Below are 23135 nucleotides of genomic sequence, written 5' to 3' on the forward strand. Positions count from 1 at the left end.
AAGGTGGGCGGTGGTGGGAAGGGTGCAGGTGTGGAGGGCGGTTGGTCACCATGGTGTCAGGGGGCCCAGGACGACTACCTGGGGATGGGAGCACCTAGTGCCCTGGGTGTTTGGGAAACTGAGGGGCCATTTGAAGAGCTGAGGGGTGAAAGTCGGGAACGGACAGCATGTGCCTGCAGTGGTTTACATCAGTGCCCTTCTCGAAGTTCAGTGCCATAGCTCACCCTGGAAGGGGAGCGTTGTGTTCTGTTTGGTTTTTAGGGCGTGGGGAGGATTTGAAGTTTTCTTGACAGTCACCACCTATTAAGGGTAGGTGTGACAAAATGAACTACATCCAAGAAATACAGACAATGAAATAAAAAAAAGTGAAATAAAATTCTGGGAGGATTTGGCTTTCCAACATCACCCAGGTTGGTTGGTGAACTGACAGCGTCCTATGTCACCGAGTGTGAGATTAGCTGGGAGGTGGCATTTGGACGGTTGGAACACAGATGCTGGTGACTTGTTTGTGCCATGAGAGCCTCCAAAGGAAAACACCCTTGGACACGACGGTTTCCCTGTTTTTTCATATAAGTGACTCCTGGTGACTCAGCGTTCTGTGTAACATTTTACTTTATTAATTTTGTTACAGGTTATTTAAAATCACATCTATAATTCATGAATTGAGATCTGGAGATCACAGTCTTGCTGTTACATTTCATGAAGAAAGTTTGGAGTTTTTCCCATGACTCTTCCACACCAGTGTTTCCCTCGAGTCATTTCACAGCGAGTCAGCCGCGTCACGTGCTTCTCTGTCTCGCTGACTCCTGCGTGGTGTTCTCAGTGGAAGTCACATCCCAGCTGGAGGCACCTCTTTACAAAACTCGAGGACGTTGTTTTGGGTTCTGTTTCTCTCCCTTCTCCCCGTGGAGCATATTAGCGATGTCTGCAACATAACTACTTATCGTATTGCTTTTAACACGCTCGTTAAAGGTTTTAATGTGAAGCAGCTTGGCCCTGTGGTTACAGGCTCAGGAGCCCATCAGCCTAGACTCAGGGTTCGGCTCCATCTCTCACTGCATCTGTGACCTTGAACTACTTAACCTCTCTGTTCTGATGTTGCTCTGGACTTTCTGCAGTACCAAGCTCCTCGGGTAGCTTGAGAATTCAGCGAGTAAATTCCACGTGAGACACTTTGGACATGCAGGACTAGGTGTAAGCATTTGATAATAAATATATAGGCATTTGGTAATAATACTACTCTGCACATTCTCTCTCTCTCTCTTCCCCCCCTCTCTCCATCTCTCCCTCTCCCCACTCCCCCCCACACAGACATCTATAATTTCTAGAATGAATAAAGATAGAAGCAAATAAATCTATCAGGTGGCCTCTGTTAAGCTGAAAATCCAGCAATTATTTCAAATTCTCAGGTTAAGGTCCCTTTATGACATGGTATTTTTACCCCGAGTGAAAACTGCCATCTGCTGAAGCGTTTTTAAAAATAACTTTATGGAGACATAACTCACACGCCGTCAGGTTTAGACTCTCAAAGCATGTAGTTCTGTGGGTTTCAGTGCATTCCCCTCGCGGGGCGGGTACCGCCCCTGCATCGCGTCAGAGTGTTTTCCAGGAGGAGAAACCCTTCCTCTCCGGCCTTTGCTCCTCATCCCCTCCTCCCCGCAGCCCTGGCAGGCGCGCATCGACTCTGACTCTCTGGAGCTGCCTCTCCTGACCACGTCACGTAAGGAAAGTCACGTGATACTTGGCCTGCCATGACTGGCCTCCTTCCCTCAGCATGCGTTCAAAGCTTTTGCATTTGCAGCCCGTGTCAGAACTTCCTTGGTTTTCACTGCCAAGTACAAGTTCATTGCAGAGGTAGTCCCGAGCACTCCGCCCCTGGCCACATGCTTCAGCGGCACCTTTCCCAAAGCCTCCCTTTGGATAATGCTCTCTTATTTTAATTTATTTGGAATTGCCCATGAGTCTTACACATCGTTCCTCTCATTCCCCTTTGCGGAATTATGCTCTTTAAGTCAGAAGTAGCTCAGGACCCCTCCCATCCCTTGTGACTGTTGGACTGTCCTTAATGACCAGCCTCAGCTCTCACCCTGACACTGAGGTGACAACCTGAACATGAGTGGGAGAGTTCACCCAGTGACTCATCCAGGAGACGCCCATCCCTGGGACATCTTATGTGGCACCTCCTGGCTTCGATGGTCCAGCCGACTGCTACACGCACTCTGGGAGACTCCTCTATTTTAACACAGTGGGTATTTGCCATCTGTGACTTGGTAATTATGAGGTTCCCCCCTCCAGAGCCCACCCCGTGCCGAGTCAACTCCGGGTGCCGTTTGGCATTGCTCAAGATGTTCTCCAGCTCAGTCCCTTCTTCTTCCCTTTGCTTTTGATGAGACTTCACCAAGCTCGTGTATATTAGTAAAGGTTAATTATTTGAAAGAAGAACTAGCTGTTCCCAATTTAATGCTAATCCACGAAAAACAAGCTGAATGGGGGATGACTCTGGATGGTATCGTTTATACCCAGGACTTAATTACCTTTGGTGTGTTAACGGCTCTCCAAGGTTTGACTGGAGCCCAGCTCTCTTCCTTTTCGCTCCACTTTTCACACGTGTCTTCTCCTCTTGGATGCATTAAAGACACCTCAAATGCAAGCATGCAAAATGCTGGTTTTCAGCCCAAATCTAATCATCTTTGAAGTGTTTCCTGCCAGGAACAGTGCCGCCAGCCACACAGGTACAAGTCAGTGATCTGGGACTCTGTTCTGGCAGAGTCTCTTTCTGGCCTGCCTAACGGGACCCGTGAGCAGGGACTGTGTGTGGTACCTTCTAACAGTGACATCACACTGAGCGGCTTCCTCTCTGTGCTGCTGCCTAGGCCCACCCAGGTCCACCCAGACTGCAGCCGTGTCTTCTGTGGGTTCTCTTAGTGTTCGCCCCCTCCCCGTCAGCTCCTTCTCTGAGTGCCAGTGACGCGAATACAGTTAGCATGTGCCCTTTTAGACAGGTAACAAAAGGACAACGACAAAATTCAGAAGGCACAAAGGTGGTACAGTGGAAAGGAAGGCTTCTTCCTATTTTACGCTCCAGAACCTCTCAGTTCCTCTGCTCACACGTACTCTGTACATAGATTAGCAGAACAGCTTCTTAGTGCAGTGACTTCAACCTCTTTCATCTCACCGCACACAGGAACTCATTATTAAAATTCTACAGCACGCCCCCCAAAAAAGTTTTTGGTGTAATTGTGATTCATTCACATCCGATGGCTGTTGTGTTGGCTGTGGAAAGTGCCCCTGACTAAACAGTCAGGTATCACATGTTTTAAAATTTCTTGTCGTACACCTGTTGAAAATCACTGTCTTAGTGGATATGACCCCGTTTCGCCAGTTGGTCTTTTAGGCCTTACCTGATACCCTTGCCAGGCCTGCTTCTCTAGCTGTCTTTCTTGGCGCTCCCTCTGGTGCCCTCCCCTCCACCCACACTGCTCCTGCAGATCCCTTCTGTCATGGTCGGCCCACCTCCTGGCTGCTCCTGATCTCGTACACTTGCTCTGTGCATTTCTACCTGGAAGGTCCTTCTTCCCTCTCTTCACTGTGCAACATTCTACTGATTCTGCTTTACTATTCCAAGTTAAACAGTACTTTCCCAGGGGTGTCCTCACCGAATCCCCAGTCCAGGTCAGGCCCCTGTGACCCAGGATCTCATATTTAGCCTTCCTAGTATTTATCAGAGTTTTCATTGACATATTTAGTGATTGCTGGTTCATCTCTTTCTCCTTCGTGAGACTAGACACACCATTATGGCTTGTGTTTTGCTCAACAGTGTTGCTCGGTGTTGGTATTAGCACGTGCATAGTCAGTAAATATTTGAGAGGGCTCTTGTGCCTCTGGAAAGCCCTCTCTCAAAGTAACCTTTGTGATGGTTTGTTTTCTGTCTGCTTTCTGAACACTGGGGAAGCGCACGGGGAAGGGGGATTTTGGTGGGGGCGGGGCAGCAAACGGTGCCTGACCTCCGTGCCTGCCAGCACTATGGTTGCCTTCTCTGCGAAGCTGTGATTTCTCCCTTAGTGAACTCTCCGAGTGCACCCAACCCTCTGCTGTGTGACTTTTCAACTCTAAGACCCACCAGGGCAGCGACCGTGATCTGTCCCGCTCACTGCTGCTTCTCCAGTCTTGCCTGGATTGTGCCTGGCGACTATGCTCTGACTAAAGACGTGCTACCTGGAACTCCCAGCTGAGTGCGGCTGCATGGTGTGTCGACTCGGAAGTATTGTAGGCAGAGGGATAAGCAATTACTTGGGGAGGCTCTGGCACATGCCACTGAGGGCACACAGTGGGGTTGTGTAAGGCAGCATTGTTTGTGTTCGTAGTTCCAGCTCCCCTTTTATCTAGTAAATGCAGTAATTTCATCATAACGCAGTGGGCTGCACTTGCAAGTAGAATTGTTAGTCCAGCAGGCGAGCCTCAGCCTTTGGGAAGGTTGTAGTAGATGAGCAGGACACTTGAAAGAAATGCCAACTTTTCAAATGTTTTCCAAGACAGTACAGCATAAAGAACAAACGGAGTAAACAATTTTAAAGCTTTATGGTGAGATGATTAGACCGCTAGTTTGTGTATAATAACTTTTTTTATTGTTGTTCAAGTACAGCTGTCTCTGTTTTCCCCTCACCACTCCCCAGTAACTTTGAGTGTGGAGTCTCTGAGTTGGTTTCTCTGCAGGGCGCACAGTGACTAGAGCTGTTACCATTTAAAATGAGAACCCAGTTTCCCACAGTAGATAGCAGGGCGGATGTCTGGAGTCTCGTTAGGCTCTGATGAAAAAACGGTCGCTGGGTGGGGGTCCAGTTCACTGCTGTGCCCTTCAGTTCTGAAGGCCGTTTTCATAGAAGGAATCACTCTTGGTGTCTGTAAAGGATCCCTTTGTTCAACACCCATGGAACAGGAAAGCTGGAAGCAAAGGAAAATCAGTTTCTAAGAAACAAATATTTGTAACAGTCCAGGTGAGTTTTTAAGAAGGAGATGGGTTAGAGCGTTTCTGGTTTTCTTTTAAAAAAGTGATCCAGGAACCACTGGCCCTTCACAGAGACTGTCTCCTCAGTCCTGAGGGTGGCCCGCCGTGTTGGGGACTCGTTCCTGGGATTCGTGCCCCAGACTCGGTGCTGCAGGGTCGGGACTCACGGGTATTTACTTGTTGACCCTGGGAAGGGCCTAAGGGGGCAGGAGTCCTCAGATATGTATCAGAGAAGTGAGTTGCTTCTTAGTAGTAGTATAGTATTATAATTCTATAATATAATGTTATAGAATTATAACATAATATAATAATGTTACCTCTTTAAATTAGGCTTTTGCTTATTTCTCAGTCGTATGATAAAATAACTATTTCTAATGATGGATTTTTAAAAATGTCATTGTGTTTGCAACCATTTTCTGTCTTTTTTGACCTCAAAACAAACATACAAAATTAAAACATTGATTAGAGTTCGCAGAAAAGTTAGGAGGAAAAACGGCATTTCCCTACCGAGTAAATCGTACTTGGAAAAGATGCACTTCTTTTCAATGTAAAAAAGAAAAGGTACCCACCTCTCCAGTGTGGGCAGTAGTGTGGGTCGGCGTTCTGCTTTCTGTCCATAACGACAAAGGTGTCCTGCTCTAAAAGCAGAGTCAGAAGGACACCTTTCAGTGTCCCCAGAAGATTGGAGTTGGGGACCGCGACAGTTGCTCATCCATTTGAGGGCACCGCCTTCTCCGGTCCTCGGGTGCAGGATACTGCTCCATTTTAAGCCATTCAGGCAGGAGGGCTTTATATTTTAAATCGCAAGCTAATAAATGCTCTCTCCTCATTAGCACACTTGACCTCTCTGGTTTGTGCGCTCGCCGCCTGGCCCAGTTTCTCAGTATCTGCTAATGACATTGAGACCCGCTGTTTCAGGGGAATCATGTTCTGACTGAACCCCTGCAAATTCGCAGCAGACCCTCATTATAGGGACCTGCTGCTCCTGCTCAGGGAGGAAAACTCTCAGAGGGAACCCTGCTCACTGTGTATTTTGATTTCTTCAACATGTGTGTACAATGGTTACCTTTGCGGGAGTTATGCAGACAGCTTTGTCACGCTCCGGATACCAGACATAATACTTGAGTTTCTTATTTCAGATAATAACCTATTGGCTGTTCAAATAACAATTAGTTGAGCTGAAATGAGACAGATGAAAGATAAATGGTAATTAAGTTTAGAGGGCTCTTTCCTGTTTTATGTTCCTAATTTATGGTGGATTAAATATTCTCATATTGTTTTGCCTTCCTGGACACAGATGGGTATGGAATTTGGATTTAACTCCAAATCTATAATGTCTGCAGTAAAATCCTAGAAAATGATAATAAGTGTGTTTCTAACTCTGCATAATTAGTGAATAGATTGACTTAATTTTTAGTTTTAGGGAATGGAGTTTAAAGGAAAATGCTTGCTCAGGACAAGTTCACATCAGAACACCCCCCTCACGTCCCCTGTTTTGTCATTTGACGAGACTATTGCATTATAATTTCACTGTCAGCACCACAAGGATGTTCGTGGTGGTCCTCGTTTTGACCACTCTAGGAGGCGATAATTTTGGCCACTGACAAAATCACTCCACGATGGGGCAAATGAATAGAGTAGAGTTTATACATGTACAGCATTATAGAATGTCAAATCAGGGATCACCTCATTCAATCCCTTTATGACAGAGGTGTCAAACTCATTGTCACCGGGGGCCACATCAGCCTCGCGGTTGCCTTAAAAGACTGAAATAATTTTAGGTTTGTGTAGATGTAACTACTACTTAACTGTTAGGGAGTTGAAACTACATTTGGCCCTTTGAAGGCAACCGCGAGGCTGATGTGGCCCCCGGTGAACATGAGTTTGACACCCCTGCTTCATGATATCGGAGAGGAAATTAAGATGGGGTGAGATTCAGGGACATGTCATGTGTTTTTTGCCTGTTGGAAGCCAGACTACAATTTAGATTTCTTTATTTTTTTTGTATTTGATCACCTTACTTTCTCTTGTAGCTCGTTCCAATAAGCATATATTTATTTCTTAACTGAGGTAATGGAGAAAGCAGTGAAGTTTACCAAATAGAGTAATAGAGGGAGATAGTCTTGCGCAGCAAGGGACTGGGCTCTGCAGGCATGGGTAGGGGCGTTTTGGTTACTCTGGAGCTTCTTGGGTCACATCTGAGTTAAGGTTAATAAGGCGATTCTTGGGGACCCCTAGATAGCATCTGGGTGTAGGCTGGTCAAGCTGCAAAGACCACCCATATGATTAGAGTTGGGTCTTTGATTTCTCCAGGGAGGGATGGTGGGCTGGAGATTGAGTTCTGTCACGTGACCAAGACCCAGAGGAGCTCTGGGCCCTGACGCTGAGTGGCGAGGGCACTGTGCCGGGATTCGGTAGGAAAAGGGAGCAGAAGGCCTGTTTGGAATCTTTCCAGACCTCGCCCTACACATCTCTTCATGAGGATGGCCAGTTGTATTCTTCATAATACAACCATAATGGTGAGCAAAGCACTTTTCTGAGTCCTGAGTATTTCTGGAGAGTTACCAGACCTGATGGTGATTGTCAGAACCGCGCCCCCCCCCCCCCCCCCGCCCCCCGTCGTGTTTGTAGCTCTTTGGTCAAATGTGCAGGTGACTTGGTTGGTGACTCCTGTTTTCAGGGCCTCTGGTGTGAACGCAGTCTTGGGGAGACTGAGCTCATGATTTGTGGGGTGTGTGCTAACCTTGAGTGGCCAGCATCAGAACTTACATATATTGCAAAGCCCAAGTTGGGGTTGGCGTCAGGATAGGAGTGTTGCAATGTGCATGCCGGCCTGCTGCCCAGTACTTCAGGTGGCCTTTTTATCAACAGCTGATTTGCGACAGAGGAACTGGCCACGTGTGGATGCTCTCCAGTTGACCACGGATTGCTCGAAGAGCAGTGACTTGGGATCCCTGCTCCTCCTTCGGGTGGTGTTTTGCTTTCTCCAGTAAGGAACTTGTGCTCAAAAGCTTGGGCTGGAAAACTTAAGACAGGGGTGTCAAACTCATTTTCACTGGGGGCCACATCAGCCTCGTGGCTGCCTTCAAAGGGCCGAATGTAACTTTAGGGCTCTATAAATGTAACTACTCCTCAACTAGGGGCAAGGAGCTCGGCGCTGCCACCGGGTAGAAACAAGGTGGAGGGCCGGACTCGGCCTGCGGGCCTGGTGTTTGCCGTCTGTGACTTAAGATGCATGCCAAGGATATTTTCCTTATTTGAGTAGGTCTCCCCCAGTTCCTGTACTGCTGATAACCAGGTTAAACGAAATTTTCCTAGTTCTCGAACCAAAGTCACTGTTACCACCTGGGGGCTCGCTGGAAATGAAGGCTTCATCATGATCTGTAGTTTAGCCAGGTCCCCAGGAGAGTCACGTGCACTTAGAGTTTGAGAGAGTTTAATCTGAAATTTGGAGACAGTGAGGGAGATTCATACTAAACTAAAATCCAAACCATTTACTTGGGGGAAAATGAAGATGAAAATTCTGGCTTATTTTTTGAGGTTCTTTTTCTCAACAGTCAGAAGCCGTTTGTAGTGATAATTTCTTCCACACCTACTCATTGTACTGATACTCTGTGCTTTATGACTTTGGCATTTGTTAACATCTGGCAATGTTTCAATATTGCACACAGGTATTAAAAATCAATCTCCAGCTCCTTTTTAAATATGGTTGACTGAACAAATGCGTTTATCTTCTTTCCTTGAAATGTCATGAAAATACCAATACAGAGTAAAAGGAAAACACCAACCCGCAGTGATAAAGAGAATGAGAAGCATTCTGTATTAAACCAGGGGCGTTAGCTCATTTGTACTTGTGTGGGGAGTCTGGCAGTGAGCTGTTTTAGGAACACAGAAAATTACGGAAGTGAAGAAAAGCGTAAGACAGTGACTGTCTGTAGGGAATGCAAAATTGTCCAAGGAACAAGGTCTGATCGTAGCCCTGGCGTCCTGTGTAGCGCGGCTCTAAGAGATCACAGTCGTGTGTATATGGAAGTCAATCGAACAAAAAGTTGTGGCAAAATTATCGTTGAGGAATGACTGGGAGGAAAAACTGGAGGACTATAAGGGAGCTGAATTCTCATTCTTCCTGGTATCATTTCCGGTAAGTAAATGACGTCTAAGACTTTAACAGGGCGGAGGGATGGCATGCGGTGTTGTCACCAGAAAAAGAGGAGCTGAGTTGGAGCCAAGTGTCTCTCTTTTGCCTTCTCCCCGCTCCAGCCAGGCCGGAGTTCATGGATACTGAGCGGAGACATCACAGAGACCTGCGTGCTGGTCCCGTCCTGCCACCAACTTGCCATGTGTTTTTCCTAGATCCTTACACCATTGCATCATCCAAGAGATTCTCCTCCATTGTAAACACAGTGGACAGGAAGCGACCATTTCTAGAAGCTCTCTCAGCGATGTTAATTTTTGCTTCATTTCATCACTGAGCTACTGGCCCGAGTGGCTTGAGAATGACCCTTTCAGGAGAAGATCAGGCAGTTTTTCTTCTCAAGAAGCCCAACAGCCTTAATAACTTGGAGAACAGCATGGAATTGTCAGTATGAGCGAGGAGCAGGAGTCCCTCTAGGCAGATGGAAATGTTTTCAATTCTCCCACCCCGTGGCACTTGTGAGAAGTTCAGACACTTCCAGAATTGCCAGAAGCCGTCTGCTCAAAGTGCCGTTGCCCCTTTAACTTCACCTCTGCCTAGTGATGTTGCTTACCTTTCTCATTGCTGGAGCTCCAAATGTTTATTAAGTTCATTGAAAAGTAAGTATATGATGTCAAGTGAAGCAGAGTATCTTGGAAGGGACACAGCCATTGCTTTGAATTTCATGTAGGTGAGAACCCCGCAGGTTAAACGCACCAGCAGATAACATCCGGCGCTTGACCCACCTGGGCTCAGAAATACACGATCCCATCCAAAAAGTTCCCATCAGCCAGGTCGTTGCCACTCCCTGTCACATCTGCCTTTGCCAACCAGTTTCTTAAAGGGTGGTAGAGAGCAGGTAATAGTAGACACAGCCAGCACTTCATGGGGGCAAACCAGTGAACGCATCAAGGGGACAGAAGGCTCTGTCCTCTTAAGTCCCGAGTCTCTGCCTGCCTCTGTCTCCCTCGCACACTGGTCCCAGCTCAGGGCTGTTGCCTGTTCCTTTGTTCTCGCCTTGCCTTTTAGTCTCTGTGTCTCACTTTTTGGGAGACTGATTTGCTCTATTTATGTCTCTCTCTCTTTTCTGCTCTTTCCCCACCCCCCCCCACTTTTGTTCACTGTGCTCCAGAAAATAAGCTAAGTAGGAAATGCAATTGTAATTATAACTGGAGTTCAGTGGTCAAGGCCATAGAAAGTATGGAAGTAACTGTAGAAATACAATAAATGAAGTTTCAGGTTTTGAAGAAGTTGGGATGCCAATAGCACTAGGCAGTGTTGTCAGAGAGAGAATTCTTCTAGTTTCTCCTTTTGCTGGGAAATTGGGGGGTAGACCAGATTTTTGGCAGGTGGAATCTATCTTAATAGGTGTTCTGTTTTCCTAGCTCAAACTAGGACTTCTAGTTCAGAGGAAAAATGTATATTTTTTTATTTCAGAAAATGGAGACATTGCTGTCTTTATAAAGAGGATAGGCACTATTTTCTGTCTTCTGTTACAAGGAGAACAACTTTCTAGATAGGAGAGATGATTAACTTGCAAGTCAGCATCAGGCCGATTCCTATTATCTGGAGTTTTCACAAAATGCATCTGGAAGCTACTTAATTGCTCTGGCATTCCTTATCTCTTCTTCCTTCCACAGAGTTTTTTTCTACCATAGATAATTCTCTGAACTCCAGCAGGCGAGGTGCTTATCCGGTCCATCTTCGAATACCCTGAGACTTCTGATGTTTTAATTCCTTGGTAAATACGATTGGACCCAAAATAGCAAACTAGTCCAGTCCCTGGCCTGGTGCTAGTTTATTAGAATCATTTAGGATTTTGGGCTCTGAGTAATGGTGCCACAGAGATTCCCAGAGAGGTAAAATCGTGTCTTAATTTAGTCTTTTCATTAGCTCAGTTCCCAAAATTTTCTTCATTATACAGTGTAAATAGGGCAAAGATAAAAATTCAAGGTTTGTCCCTTCTGTTGGCGAAACACTAGCATCCAGTGGACACCACATGCCTTCCTTGCTCACTTATTCACACAAGAACCAAACAGAAATTTAAATAGAGGGATCAATGGAGATAATATTTAAAATCACATTAACTAAAAAATACAGAATGGTATTTTCTGTTGTATTTATGGTATTTAAAGAATCAGGACTTTTAGTGCTTAATATTTTAGTATTTTTTTCTTCCCAGATACAGGTGGTTCTCCTTTTGCCTTACAGGGTTTTACAAGTAAGTTACGTTATTTGACCGTCACAACTGCTGAGCTGTTTCAGGCCACCAGCCTCGTAGTTTCTGGCGTTCTGCTTTGGCAAAGCAACTCGTGATCTCCTAGGCTTGTAGGGTCTGAGTGTGACTACAGATGAACGAAGAACCAGGGGGCTACTTATCAGTAGCCTTATCTCTAACTTTTTTAAGCCATGTCCACTTTTTCTACCGGGCCACTTTAATTTATTGTGAGTAATGTTGCCTTTGGGGGTTTGTCTGTACTTTACAGCTAACTTGGAATAAGCGATGCCATTTGTTTGTTTGTGGGTGGCCACTGAAATTAAGGTGGCCTGCTCTGGTTTCTCTTCAGACGGTGTAAATCTTTCGCCCTTTAAAATTTAAGATGAATGAAGCAGTTATCTGTATAAGAAGCAATGGATGACACGGGGTGGGAAACAGTAGGTTTGCATAATGCAGACAAACAGTACAGTCATTCATAAATAATAGTGCAAGAATAAGCTCCGTTTCACGCACTCGTGACCGTAAGCCTACTTTGGCCACCTCTGTGCGGCCCATGTGGGGGAAAGGAGCTGCCACCACCACACGTGAGGGCGCAGTGTCTCCTCCCCACATGGGCCCTGTGGCCCCAGGAGCTCACGCAGGGCCAGGGTGTCAGTGCGGCAAGGCAGCCAAGTCCTTGGGCAGAGCCACCCCTTTGCAGTTATGTGTTTGTGAGACTGACCCCGTCCTCGTGCTGGTGCCAAGCAGACAAACTCTGAGGCTGCCTCAGCTGTGCAGTCTCGTTTCTTCTGCCAGAACCAAGGTGGCAGACGCCTGCAGGCAATGGGACGCTGTCCACGTTCAGCAGGAGTGTTGAAAAAGATGAATAAATGGGGCACCTCTCAGCAGATTAAAATTCGGTTACACAAAGGTGCGGCGAGTCCCTCTGTATTCCCACTGTATTTCGCAATGAAATTTTTAAAGTATGATTTGCTAACTCATTCATATTAAAGTTCTCATGAACATTCAACACTGATTTCTGTTTTTCTTTGGAAAAGCTGTTGGAATACCACTTGGTTTTAAGAAAGTGGACTGCTTTTGACTCTGCTTTTATCATTCAGAGCACTGAGGTGGTAATTTAATATCTTTACCCCTCAAATCAAATTATTTTTTTTCCCCTATCATTTGCTCAGTTCTTGGCTTATCAAGCTTGATTACATTTGCCTTTTCTTACTTTGAGAAATGCGGTCTGAAAGTGTGAAATAGAAAAATTGATCTTCCTGAGCACATAAAGCAATATGCCAGTGTTTTCTGTAAGTTTTGTTTTGCATGATAGAAACTTATAATTCTGGCTTAATATCTTTTTTGTTTTGTTTTGATTAGGAAATGGTGAAATGAATCATCAGCAATGAAACACTGATTTTTAAAATTCCTCAAATGGGGAAAAAAACACCCCATTTTTACAAGGCTTCTAAATGTCTCTCCCAGCATGATGATTAGTATACATTGACCATAGAATGAATCCTTCTGGAGAATTGATTTCACTTTTTTTTTGTTTGCATTTTCATTACACCATTGTAAATGCTCTCGAAGAGCTGAGGTGGAGGAAGTTTAACACCCCTCTTCCCGTGGTCTGTCCCCATGAGGAGCTGAACTGAGCCTTCGTGACTTTTGCGACACTCCAACTTGACATGGACTGTAGTTGGCATCCTGGATTTATTCATTTCTCTCTGCTGGTAGTGGGTTGAGTTGTTCCCCAGGAAGGACGTGGTCGCGTTCTAACCCCAGGCCCCTGAAGGCGACCTCACTTGGAAATAGGGCCTTTACAGACGTGATCAAGTTTAGGTGAGGCCGTGTTGAATGAGTCCAATGACTAGCGCCTTTAACAAGAGAGAGGGGAGGGAGATTTGGGCGTAGACACACAGAGACATGGGAGTGGTATGTGGTACTTCGTTCTGGCCGCCGTAGGAGACTTAACACAACTCAATCTACCGTTGCAAGCCATGCAATCTACCGTTGGACATTCTTGCTTGGAAATCTATAGGGAGTTTATCTGACAATCTCCTGATTTTATAATTTTCCGATCTTTTTCTACCCTTTGAGAGGTTTTTAGTTTTAGTATGTTTAGACAGATGCATTTTAGGGATATTAATTAGATTCCTGTAGGCCATTCTCTAACCGATGGAAAAATTATGCATGCTGGAGTCATACAGGTTCGGGTTTTAATCCCAGCTCTTCCTTGGGGGCCATTCAGCTCCTCTGAGCCTCAGTATATATGGAACATGCTCACCTTCTCCTGCCCCTTCATGTAGCTCTCTCCAGGGACTGCTGCTGCTGCCTCTTCGTGTCTGCTACTTCCCCTTGGCATCCTCGCGTGAACAGAAACAATAGTCAGCTCTGTGCTAGTAACTGCAAACCAGAAAGCCAAGTGGTAACACCACAGTTACTGCCTCACTTGTGGTTCATTTCTGACAAGGGGTGGGCCCGTAGGTGCTCAATGGTTTTCAAATTGCAGGTCATGACTCATTAGTACTTAGTGAAATCAATTAATAGATCATCCAGCATTTTCAAAACCAGAACTAGAATTAAATAGAAAACATCAGTTTGCATTGCACAGGGTAAGAATAACGTGCGTGTGTGTGAAATTTATTTTTTTTGCACGTGTGTGTCACGATGCATTGTATTTATTTTAATGTGAAACATAATTAAAAGCAAGCTTAGAAGCCAAATAGCTTCATGTAATAAATCATGTGTGAATTGCATCGTGCGTTCACCAGCCCGAGTCAAGTCTCTCTCCATCACCAAGGGGTGGGAGGAGGTGGTAAAGGGCGAAGGGGGGGGATCTCGTTCATGCGTTTGCTTTCTGAGCAGCTGGATTGACGCTCTGGTGGTGACTGAGGTCTTGGAGCTGTGTCAGCATCTCTAATGCTGTAGCATCAACGTGACGCCATCACTCTGCTTCTCTTCGCCGGCTTGTGATTTGTGTCTGGCTTTATTCCAGAAGTATGCCATCAGGGAAGTCTGATTTTCAGTGACAGCAATTCCCACTTCTGTGCCCTTATGATACTCACTATGCTAAGCTGTGGTCAGAGCCACCCCATTACCTGCTGAATCATGTGCACCTGCGAGGCCACATTAGCTCCTATGAGAAATCCTACGGTTTACAGTAGGGGTTAGCAAGCTGTCAGTTTGCTCTTCTATGTGGAGACCAAATCCCCTGTCACCACAACCTGTAGAAACTTACCAGAGAAGCCTTGGTTGGTTACTTTCACTTCCTAAACCTGCATGTTCTCACCTATAATTTGAAGGATGGCTCCTGATAGACTCTTCCCCGTAGGGGTTCAATGCTAGGGATTGGCATGGGCGAATTGCTGGTGGTGAGGACGTGGGTGATGTTGGTGACCACGAGGCTTGGCATCAGGGTGGTGAGCCTCATCTGCCTGCACGTGGCCCGGCTTGCAGGAATTCAGTTAGCCTGGCACCCCAAGCAAATAAGAGATTCAAGCCGAGCACACCCAGAAGATTGATTCTGTTTCCAGTGCTGTGTTTTTAGAGAGGATTTAATGATTTGGATTGCTTCCAGAGAAGAGGGACCTGACTTGCTTTAAGGACCTGGTTTCTCCCATGTGGGGCAGAGAACACCCGGGGGCGCTATAGCCAAACGGAGCTACAGAGCTGCCTGAGGCATCTCCCTTACCTTTAATCCCATGCTCCCTGAAATAAAACTGGTGTCAGCTAGGAAGAAGCTCATTCTGTTTACCATGAGGGGGAAATGTTTGTACTACGAGAACTTTTCAAAATGTAATAGGCTGCATGGAAGGGACTGATCTAGTGGAAGATGGTAACTTCCGCCCATCACGTCACCAAGGGCTCTGGGGCTTTGAGGGAGGAGGCAGTCATCTTCTGTGCTGAGATGAAGGCCGCTGGTGCCGCTGCCGAAGGCTGCGGAGCTCTAGGCTGGATTAAGATTTAAGGTAGCAGAATCAGAAATAATATAAAATGTGTGAAAAGCGAAGTGACAGGTTTTTTATGAGTATATAGGAGGGACATGGGGAATGTGAGACTGTATTTTCTTTCTATTTGTAGAATCATCACATGTCATTTTTATAATAAAATATGTTAAGTTAAAAATAGATAATCATGTCGTATTTTATAATAATATGTTTTAACCGAATAACGTGACATCATGAGGACACATTTGAGAAGGCAAGCCAAGGAAGACTGTAGGAGGGGTGTAATAGAAGACCTCCTCCCTGCAGCCAGATTATTGCAAGATCCCAGGCTGGCTCGTGTCAATGCAGCAAACATCTTTGCTGATAAGCCCACTGCCACCGGGAAAGGCACCCTCAGATCTCTGACTGCGCTCACTTTGGAGCCGTGGAAAGATTCTGTGGGTTTGCAAATGTGTCTGGTGATCATTTTACTTCCTACCTCCTTCCCCGTAACCCGTAATTCATCAAGGTGGATTAGCCTCATCCCTCTGACGTCAGAGTAGAGGTGGAAAACACATTCACATGCCAGATGTAATGTCCCTGAAAATACCGTATGTCTTAAAACACAGATGCGTAATCAGTAGAATTTTATAACATCCCATAAGTTTAAGATTTTAACTTTGGTTCCAAAATCTAGGGCTACTGATCTTACAGTTCTTCTGGCTTCTCAGACATCCCGGCTTCAGCGAAGCTAAAACTCGACTTGTTCTGCCTGGACAGCCTGTGCTGAGCTGCGTGTGTGCCCTTCCCTGGCGTTCTGAGTACTCACACCGAAACCACTTGACCTGAGCACGAGAGCCCTGTGCTGGGCAGTTACTCCTCTCAGTGCAATTAAAACAAACAAATCACTCTGTTGTCGCACTTCGTCACCATTGTGTCCAAAGGCTACCTGGCCGTTCCCTGTTACCTGTGCCAGAGGGAGGTGGGTCAGGCGTGTCTGCCACGGCACGGGGGGCTTGCCCCACAGTTGGGGGCCCGCCACAGGACACAGTTGACCTTTCTGGGCACACCCAGCTGCCAGCCTCCGAAATGTCACGTGAGGTGGGTGTGGTTTCACCCCGTTTATTTTCTGTTTGGAATTTCCCCCTTGGTTTTAAGTGACAATCTCCAACAAAGTTTTCAAAAAATATTGAAGAATTGAAAAATAACTCATTTAATAGTCTAGGAAACACAATTCCCCAAAAACACTTTTGAGAAAATTTAATAGCAAAAGTATTTCCAAATGTTTATGCTAATGCTTCCATCTTATATTTAATATTGTGTGTTGTGTTTATTATGTCTATTAATGCTTATCTCCTCTATTACTATTTAAGTGCATCTTGAAAATTGAACTTTAAATTATTGTGACATAATGCACTTCTTTCCCCCCAAACCGTATTAGACTGGTATTAGACAATCTGAATAAAACTTTGTTTTCCAGGGAGCACAGTGGTGAGAAAATTCTAGAAACTCCAGAATGAGTGTCTGATTCATGTGTCAGTCCTTCTACAGATACTCTTTTTTACTTTAAATTATTTTGAGTTCAAGGTCTCAACTGCAAAAATACAGTAGAGGGTGATTTTTTTCCCCTATTCTCTTGGGGAAAGTGAGACCTGTGAGATCCCATCAGAACCATATTTGGTGCAGTAGAAACATAACCCGGAGAAATGAGACACTATTTTTTTCTGCTTTTCCTACATCTCTTTTTATATTTAGCTACTTATTAAGTTCTATGTAACATATGTGAAGTTTCTGAAACAGAAATACAATGGATAATGGAAGTAGAACTAGACCCATATGAAATTCAAAGATATAGACCCTAATTTTACATTACATTGCCCGGAATACCGAGGGGTTTTTTTTCCCTTTGAGGAGACAGTGGGGAACTGGAGTCACATTGTCACTCTCTGTTAATTTCATGGGAGATGGATTTTTCAACTATCTGACAAACTGGTAGTTACAAAATAGTCACAGGAATGTAACAGACAGCACAGGGAATACAGTCAAGAATATTGTGAGCACTGCATGTGGTGCCAGGTGGGTGCTCGCAATATTGGGGGAGCGCTTGGTAAAGTATAGGGTTGTCTGGCCACTGTGCCGTGAACCCTACTCTGCTGACATAAAATAACATTGCATGTAAACTGTAATTGAAAAAATAAAAGTACAGTGAAAAACCGGAAAAAAATCTGAAACTAAGCTAACTTGCAAATAATGGACTCTGCTAACCTTGGCCATGAAGGGCATGTGTCTGTGTATATGCTTGTGAGCATCTTCAGTGTGTGTGTGTGTGTGTGTGTGCGTGCGTGCGAGCACGCATGTGTGTGTGTGTAGTTTCAGATTAGGGAAGGCCCGAGGGGGTGCGATATAGCCTGAGCCTACGTCTATTCCTTTTTTAGTTCTGACTTCTCGTATTCCCAGCCTTGGAGAAATAGGGATCGGATGGCAGCCTGGAGCTTGGCCACGGAGGGAGACAGAATTGAAACACGGAAATCTAATGTTTGTAGCCTTATACGTTAGTCTTAGCGTTTTAAACTTGGTCTAGTCATTTTCCACTGGAATGTTGGTTTCCACCATGGTTAGCAACAAAGGTGGACTTTTTTACCCATCTCTCCATTTTTTCTTTCTGAAGCCAGCTCTGGCTTTTTCTGTCTCCAGAACTTTTTCCCAGTCACTTAGCAGTCCCTTGCCCTTCAAGTGTGTCAGCCTCTTGCCGTCCTCACACTGTCCCTAACCTGTGCCCACCACTGCTCTGCTCCCTAATTGGGAGAGTGTGTAAAAATTGTCTCCGTTTTTAGAACTTTTTCTGGGCCTCTTTATAATAAACCGTAGCCCCCAAATAAATACATGTGTGCTCTCCCATGCTTGTCATGTTTTCGCCAACCTATACTGTCGGTCCCAGAGCCATGCCTTGGTGTCTACCTGTGGGCTGTTGTGACGCCAGGAACTTTGTCTGTCACAGTCATTGTGAGGCTCTAGTAGCTGATCCCACATCTGGCACATGTAGATCCTCAGTGAATGAAGGGTGAAGAATATTCATGTATGAATGAAAACACGGACCACCCCTCCCTCTCTTTATAAACTTGGCTCCTGTAATTTTCCAATCTCATTCTTTGGACAGAGTTCTACCATAAAGACAGTTCATTAAAAACTCAAGGTGGGGACACTATTATCTGGAATAGGATTATGGTTCAGCCTAGTGACTTCCAAATATTTGTAAGAAAAATTAGTACTTATCGAACACCGAGGAACTTCCTTACACACGCAGTTATTTTTTGCATGCCAGTTTGCCCTCAGAGAAGCTCAGTAACTTTCGAAAGTGTTTGCTCATTTTAATGGACTGCCTTGTTTCTCCTGGGAAGCATAGGTGACCAGCTTCCTACATGGGCATCGTATGGGCAGGTTGGAGAGTGTCAAGGTCTTATTCAATATTTTTTGCTACCCCATTAATCAACAAACAGCCCATGCCATGTAACCTATATTAAATAACTTGGTTCTCCTAGATCAAATTCATTCGTAGGATTCCTCAGAGCCAGTTCTCAAATTCCAATTAATAGAATAGAAGTACTCAGAACCCAAGGGTTATACTATGTGAGAAGTTATCCAACACAGCTAAACTCTATCAGAGAGCAGGAGAGAGAGGAACCAGTATGCCAGACTCATAGTAAGATGCCTTTCTTAGGACTGTAGCAAATTAGCAAATGGTTAGCCTGGCACATTTGTAGCATTCATCAGATGTTTCCTTCCTCCTCTCTTCCTCCCTCCTTCCCTTTCTTCCTGGTTTTAACCTTGCTATTCAAGTAGATATGAATATGCCCTGGCCGGTGTGGCTCAGTGCTTTGAGTGTTGGCCTGCAAACCAAAGGGTCGCTGAATTGATTCCCAGTCAGGGCACATGCCTTGGGTTGCAGGCCAGGTCCCCAGTTTGGGGTGCATGAGAGGCAACCACACATTGATGTTTCTCTCCCTCTCTTTCTCCTTCCCTTCCCCTCTTTCTAAAAATAAATACATCTTTTAAAAAGTAGATATGAATGTATATTTACTCAACTATAATATTATGTTAAGAATATTAATCCTATGCCTTTTATAGGCCAGGAAAATACCCCAAGCATCATATTGTCATTTCAACACCGAGCCTGGCCTGAAACACGTATAATTCATTAAATGGGGAACCAGACTCCCCTTATCCTCACACCATTGTTTCTGATGTAGTTCCTTCATTAAATGCAATCCGTTAATTCCTATATATTTGCGTAGGTAAAGATTTTGTTAGTAGAAAGAAATGAACATTCTGATCTGTTTTTATACCTTTTCTATATCATATTCATGGTTTTAAGTATTTTTATTTTTATACTCAAGAGTTTGAATTGGATAGTAAGAGTCACATAATTATTTCCATCCAAAATGTATAAATTTACATGTGGTTTTTAAATCAGTTGAAACAAATGATTTAATATGAAAATACATATGTTACCATGTTGGCTTATTGATAAACTGATGAGGAGATGGAGATGGGAATGCCAGGAGCCTGCGTGACTTTGGAGACGTGGTTTCCTGTTCTCTATTGAGTACGTGACCCCTCTCTGAAGTCCCTGTTGAAGGGACGTCTGCCAGAGGCCTCTGACTTTAATTCCAGTTCTGAAAGTTATTTTGTTTTTTACTCATCTTTTAAAGAACTCTTTTGGTGTGTTTGACCATACTGCTTTAATCACAGCCCCTCGCGTGGTATAAGAATGACCCTGTCTTGATCAGCCTTGAGTCTGGTGTCACACGTGATGGGGAGCGTGTTCCGTGGTGGTTTGCTCCACGCCGGGGCTGGGAGGGCCAGCTGTGTTCCCACCTCAGTCCGCTATTTGCTGGGAAACGCTGTAAGCGGGTATCGCAATCGGATTTGAATCAGTAGCTCCAGCCATGGAGCCATACATTTTAGTGAGAAGCTGGGTTTTCCTCACCATGGCTTCATAGTGCTATTGGCTTCTTGAAAATCTATTTGGCTTAGAAAATAGAAATAGAAACACACATTACTGTGAGGTCTTCAAATGTCATTCTAGTTTATTCTTCTGCAAGGCTAGCCGAGGTCCGCCTCAATTCTCTGTTAGGCTTTGTCACTCTGGGCCACTCTTCTATAATAATTTTGAAGTTATTGAATATATATATATATATGATATTTGCTGTCACTTTATTGCTTATTTGAATGCCACAGTTTGATTTTAGAGAAAGTTCTATTGACATGCCTGTGATGTATCTAACCCCTTAGTTGGTATTGACTATATGGCTTATTTAAAAGATAAGCTAAGAGCCCTCTGAGGTGTATTACTGTAAAATGAACCAAGTGAACTGGAACAGGTCAATTCCAATCTGTGGGCTTGTCTGTTCTCAGTGGGAATGAAAAGGAGTTGTGTGGTATTTCGTATGCTTTCTCTTCTCACCTGAGAATACTGAATGCTCACTAGTGAATTCAGGAGCACCTTTGTTATATCATTAATGAAATGTTTAGTCCAGATTTAGAAAATGACCTACATTTTACTAGAAGAGCCTTTTTTTTAAACATCTTTTATTATCTTATTCTAAGCATTGATTACATGGATTGTGACTACTAGAATTAACTCTGATTTTGCCAGTTTATTCCTGCCTGCAGATAGTGTGCTTATTTTTCCCTTGCTTCACAGGTCTAAATGAAATAAACTAAGTGGACGGTCAGCTTTTTACCATAGATGAAGTCCTCACTTTTCAAATAAACACACAAAAGCAGCCATGGTTGTACTGAAATGTGTCCATTTCTTTCTTTTTCCAGAACTCGGTGATACTGAGGGTGGCATTTTGATTGTAGATGTGGCTTTTCTCCTCCAGGACAATATGGCCGTGCTCCCAGGCGACAACCTAGTGAGCAGCGCGTTAGCCAGGGTGAAATGACATAGCAGCAGTGGGGGCTGGGGAACTGGGTGTGAAGGTCACTGTGGTCTTTCTGTTGAGCTTCGTCCCCACGTGACCACCGGGATGTTTGACATACTAAACGTATCTACGACAACCATTTTCTTCAAAACAAACAAACAACTCTTACTTGTTATAATTTGTTTGGGGAAGTTAAAAGGAAAGGAGAAAGGGAGCGTGAGAGAGATTGGATCCAAGAAAATGTGTCACAATGTAAACACTATTCATCGTTCCTCATTTCCAGGTAGAATGAAGCCCAAGTTACCATTTAATGGGGACATATCTGAGGGGGGACCAAAAAGACCCTCCTGGAATTTATTTATAAAACTGTGTATTTATTCTTACATGTTTAAACTTCAGTCACCTTCAGAGTACTCTCCATTGGATGCAATACACCTATCGAGATGTTTTTTTTCCACTGCTCAGAACAGGTTTTGAACTCATCTATTGTGATGCCTTTTAGTGCTTCTGCCCTTTTTTGGCTGGTTTGTTTCACCTCTTCCACATCAGCAAAATGTTTCCCTCAGAGGACTTCTTTCATCTGGGGAAACAAAAGCGTCACGTGGGGAGAGATCAGGTGAATAGAGAGGGTGGGGCACAGGTGTCATGCAATTCTTGGTCAAAAGCTGCAGAACACTCAATGTGGAGTGGACAGGTGTGCTCATAATCACCCATCATGAAATGGGCAAATGCGTTGAAAGGCTTGGGGAAAAAAAAAGCACTGAAGCCGAACACAGCCTCTCACAACAACGCCCGCTGGTGCACTGATACAGATGGGTTCCTAGAACACTCACCTAGCTGGGGAAGCCTGTACTGCAAGGGGCCTGCAGAAGCTAATTTTGGATTTTTTTTCGGGGGACGCCTCATAGAGTGAGAATTTTTCTTCTTGGTAGTTGTGGGGATATTTTATCAGAAATTTTCCTTTTTAGCAAATATGTACTTTTAAGCTGTTAGTTGATTTTATTGTTTGCTTTATTGATTACTTACATATTCTGATTTTTCATGTAAAAAGCTAACTATGGAATTTGAAGGTTTTCCTTCATAGTTGTTGAAAGATCTTATAAGAATTGATCGTTCTCTTTGTAAAATAAATAAAGATTTTGTCAATGCTAGATTGCCTTCTTGAATTTAACTTCTTATATGTCTCGTGTGATCAATCTCTCTGTTTTTAAAGCAGAGGAAACATATTTATCCAGTAGACACGCTTCTTGATTTAAGCCGTCTAAGGGTGGTATTAGGCTAGTTTCTATCTGTAGTGCCTAAGAAATAATAAATTTGAATTAAGTTTCTATATGGGCATGTTGTGATGAGTAAAACATTTTAGACCAAATAAAAAATATATATGATTTTCTGAGTATTATCATGCTTCGAAAGTATGGTTTGCAGCTGGGACTCCAGTGAGTAAGGTAGTTGAGAAATGTTCGTGAAAACAGCAAGATACAGCCAGACCATAATCCAGTAGGACGTGAGCACAAGAACGGTGCAGAATTTGTCCTGTTCACTTCTGTGTCTCCAGTGACGAAGAGCCGTGCAGTCAATGTTTTCTGAATGTAAATAAAATATAGTTCAATGAATACAGGAAGGAATTGTAATTTTAAGCTTAAGCTTGCTGATGTATATTTTCACTTAACACTTTATTTAATTAAAATAAAAAATTAAGAACTGAAATCAGCATCAAAAGGCTGATGGATGTACCATAAATATGTTTCACTTTTTTTCTATAAAAATGATCTGCATATGATTGGCAGCACGGCTTTGCTGGCAACAGTACATTTCTCTCCACAGCGCTTTCATGCACTTTGTAGTCAACTGGATATACTTATTTTAACAAACTGAATTTTATTTTGTAGCATAAATTAGA

General features: G+C 44.2%; 1 protein-coding gene across 6 annotated transcripts in view; it reads left to right on the top strand.

Annotated features, from left to right (window-relative positions):
* Positions 1-23135, top strand: part of IMMP2L (inner mitochondrial membrane peptidase subunit 2) — a 614910-nt gene that overhangs the window by 256361 nt on the left and 335414 nt on the right. The window contains exon 5 of one of the 6 annotated variants that reach the window (XM_045197292.3): positions 632-1176. The exons of the other annotated variants lie outside the window; for them this stretch is intronic. Within the exon in view, the coding sequence (XP_045053227.2) occupies positions 632-728 (97 nt within the window). The 3' untranslated portion in view covers positions 729-1176. Of the gene's footprint in view, positions 1-631; positions 1177-23135 lie in introns of those variants that run through there. 6 annotated transcript variants of the gene reach the window in all.

This window comes from Desmodus rotundus, chromosome 6 (genome assembly GCF_022682495.2).
Source record: "Desmodus rotundus isolate HL8 chromosome 6, HLdesRot8A.1, whole genome shotgun sequence".
Classification (NCBI taxonomy): domain Eukaryota; kingdom Metazoa; phylum Chordata; class Mammalia; order Chiroptera; family Phyllostomidae; genus Desmodus; species Desmodus rotundus.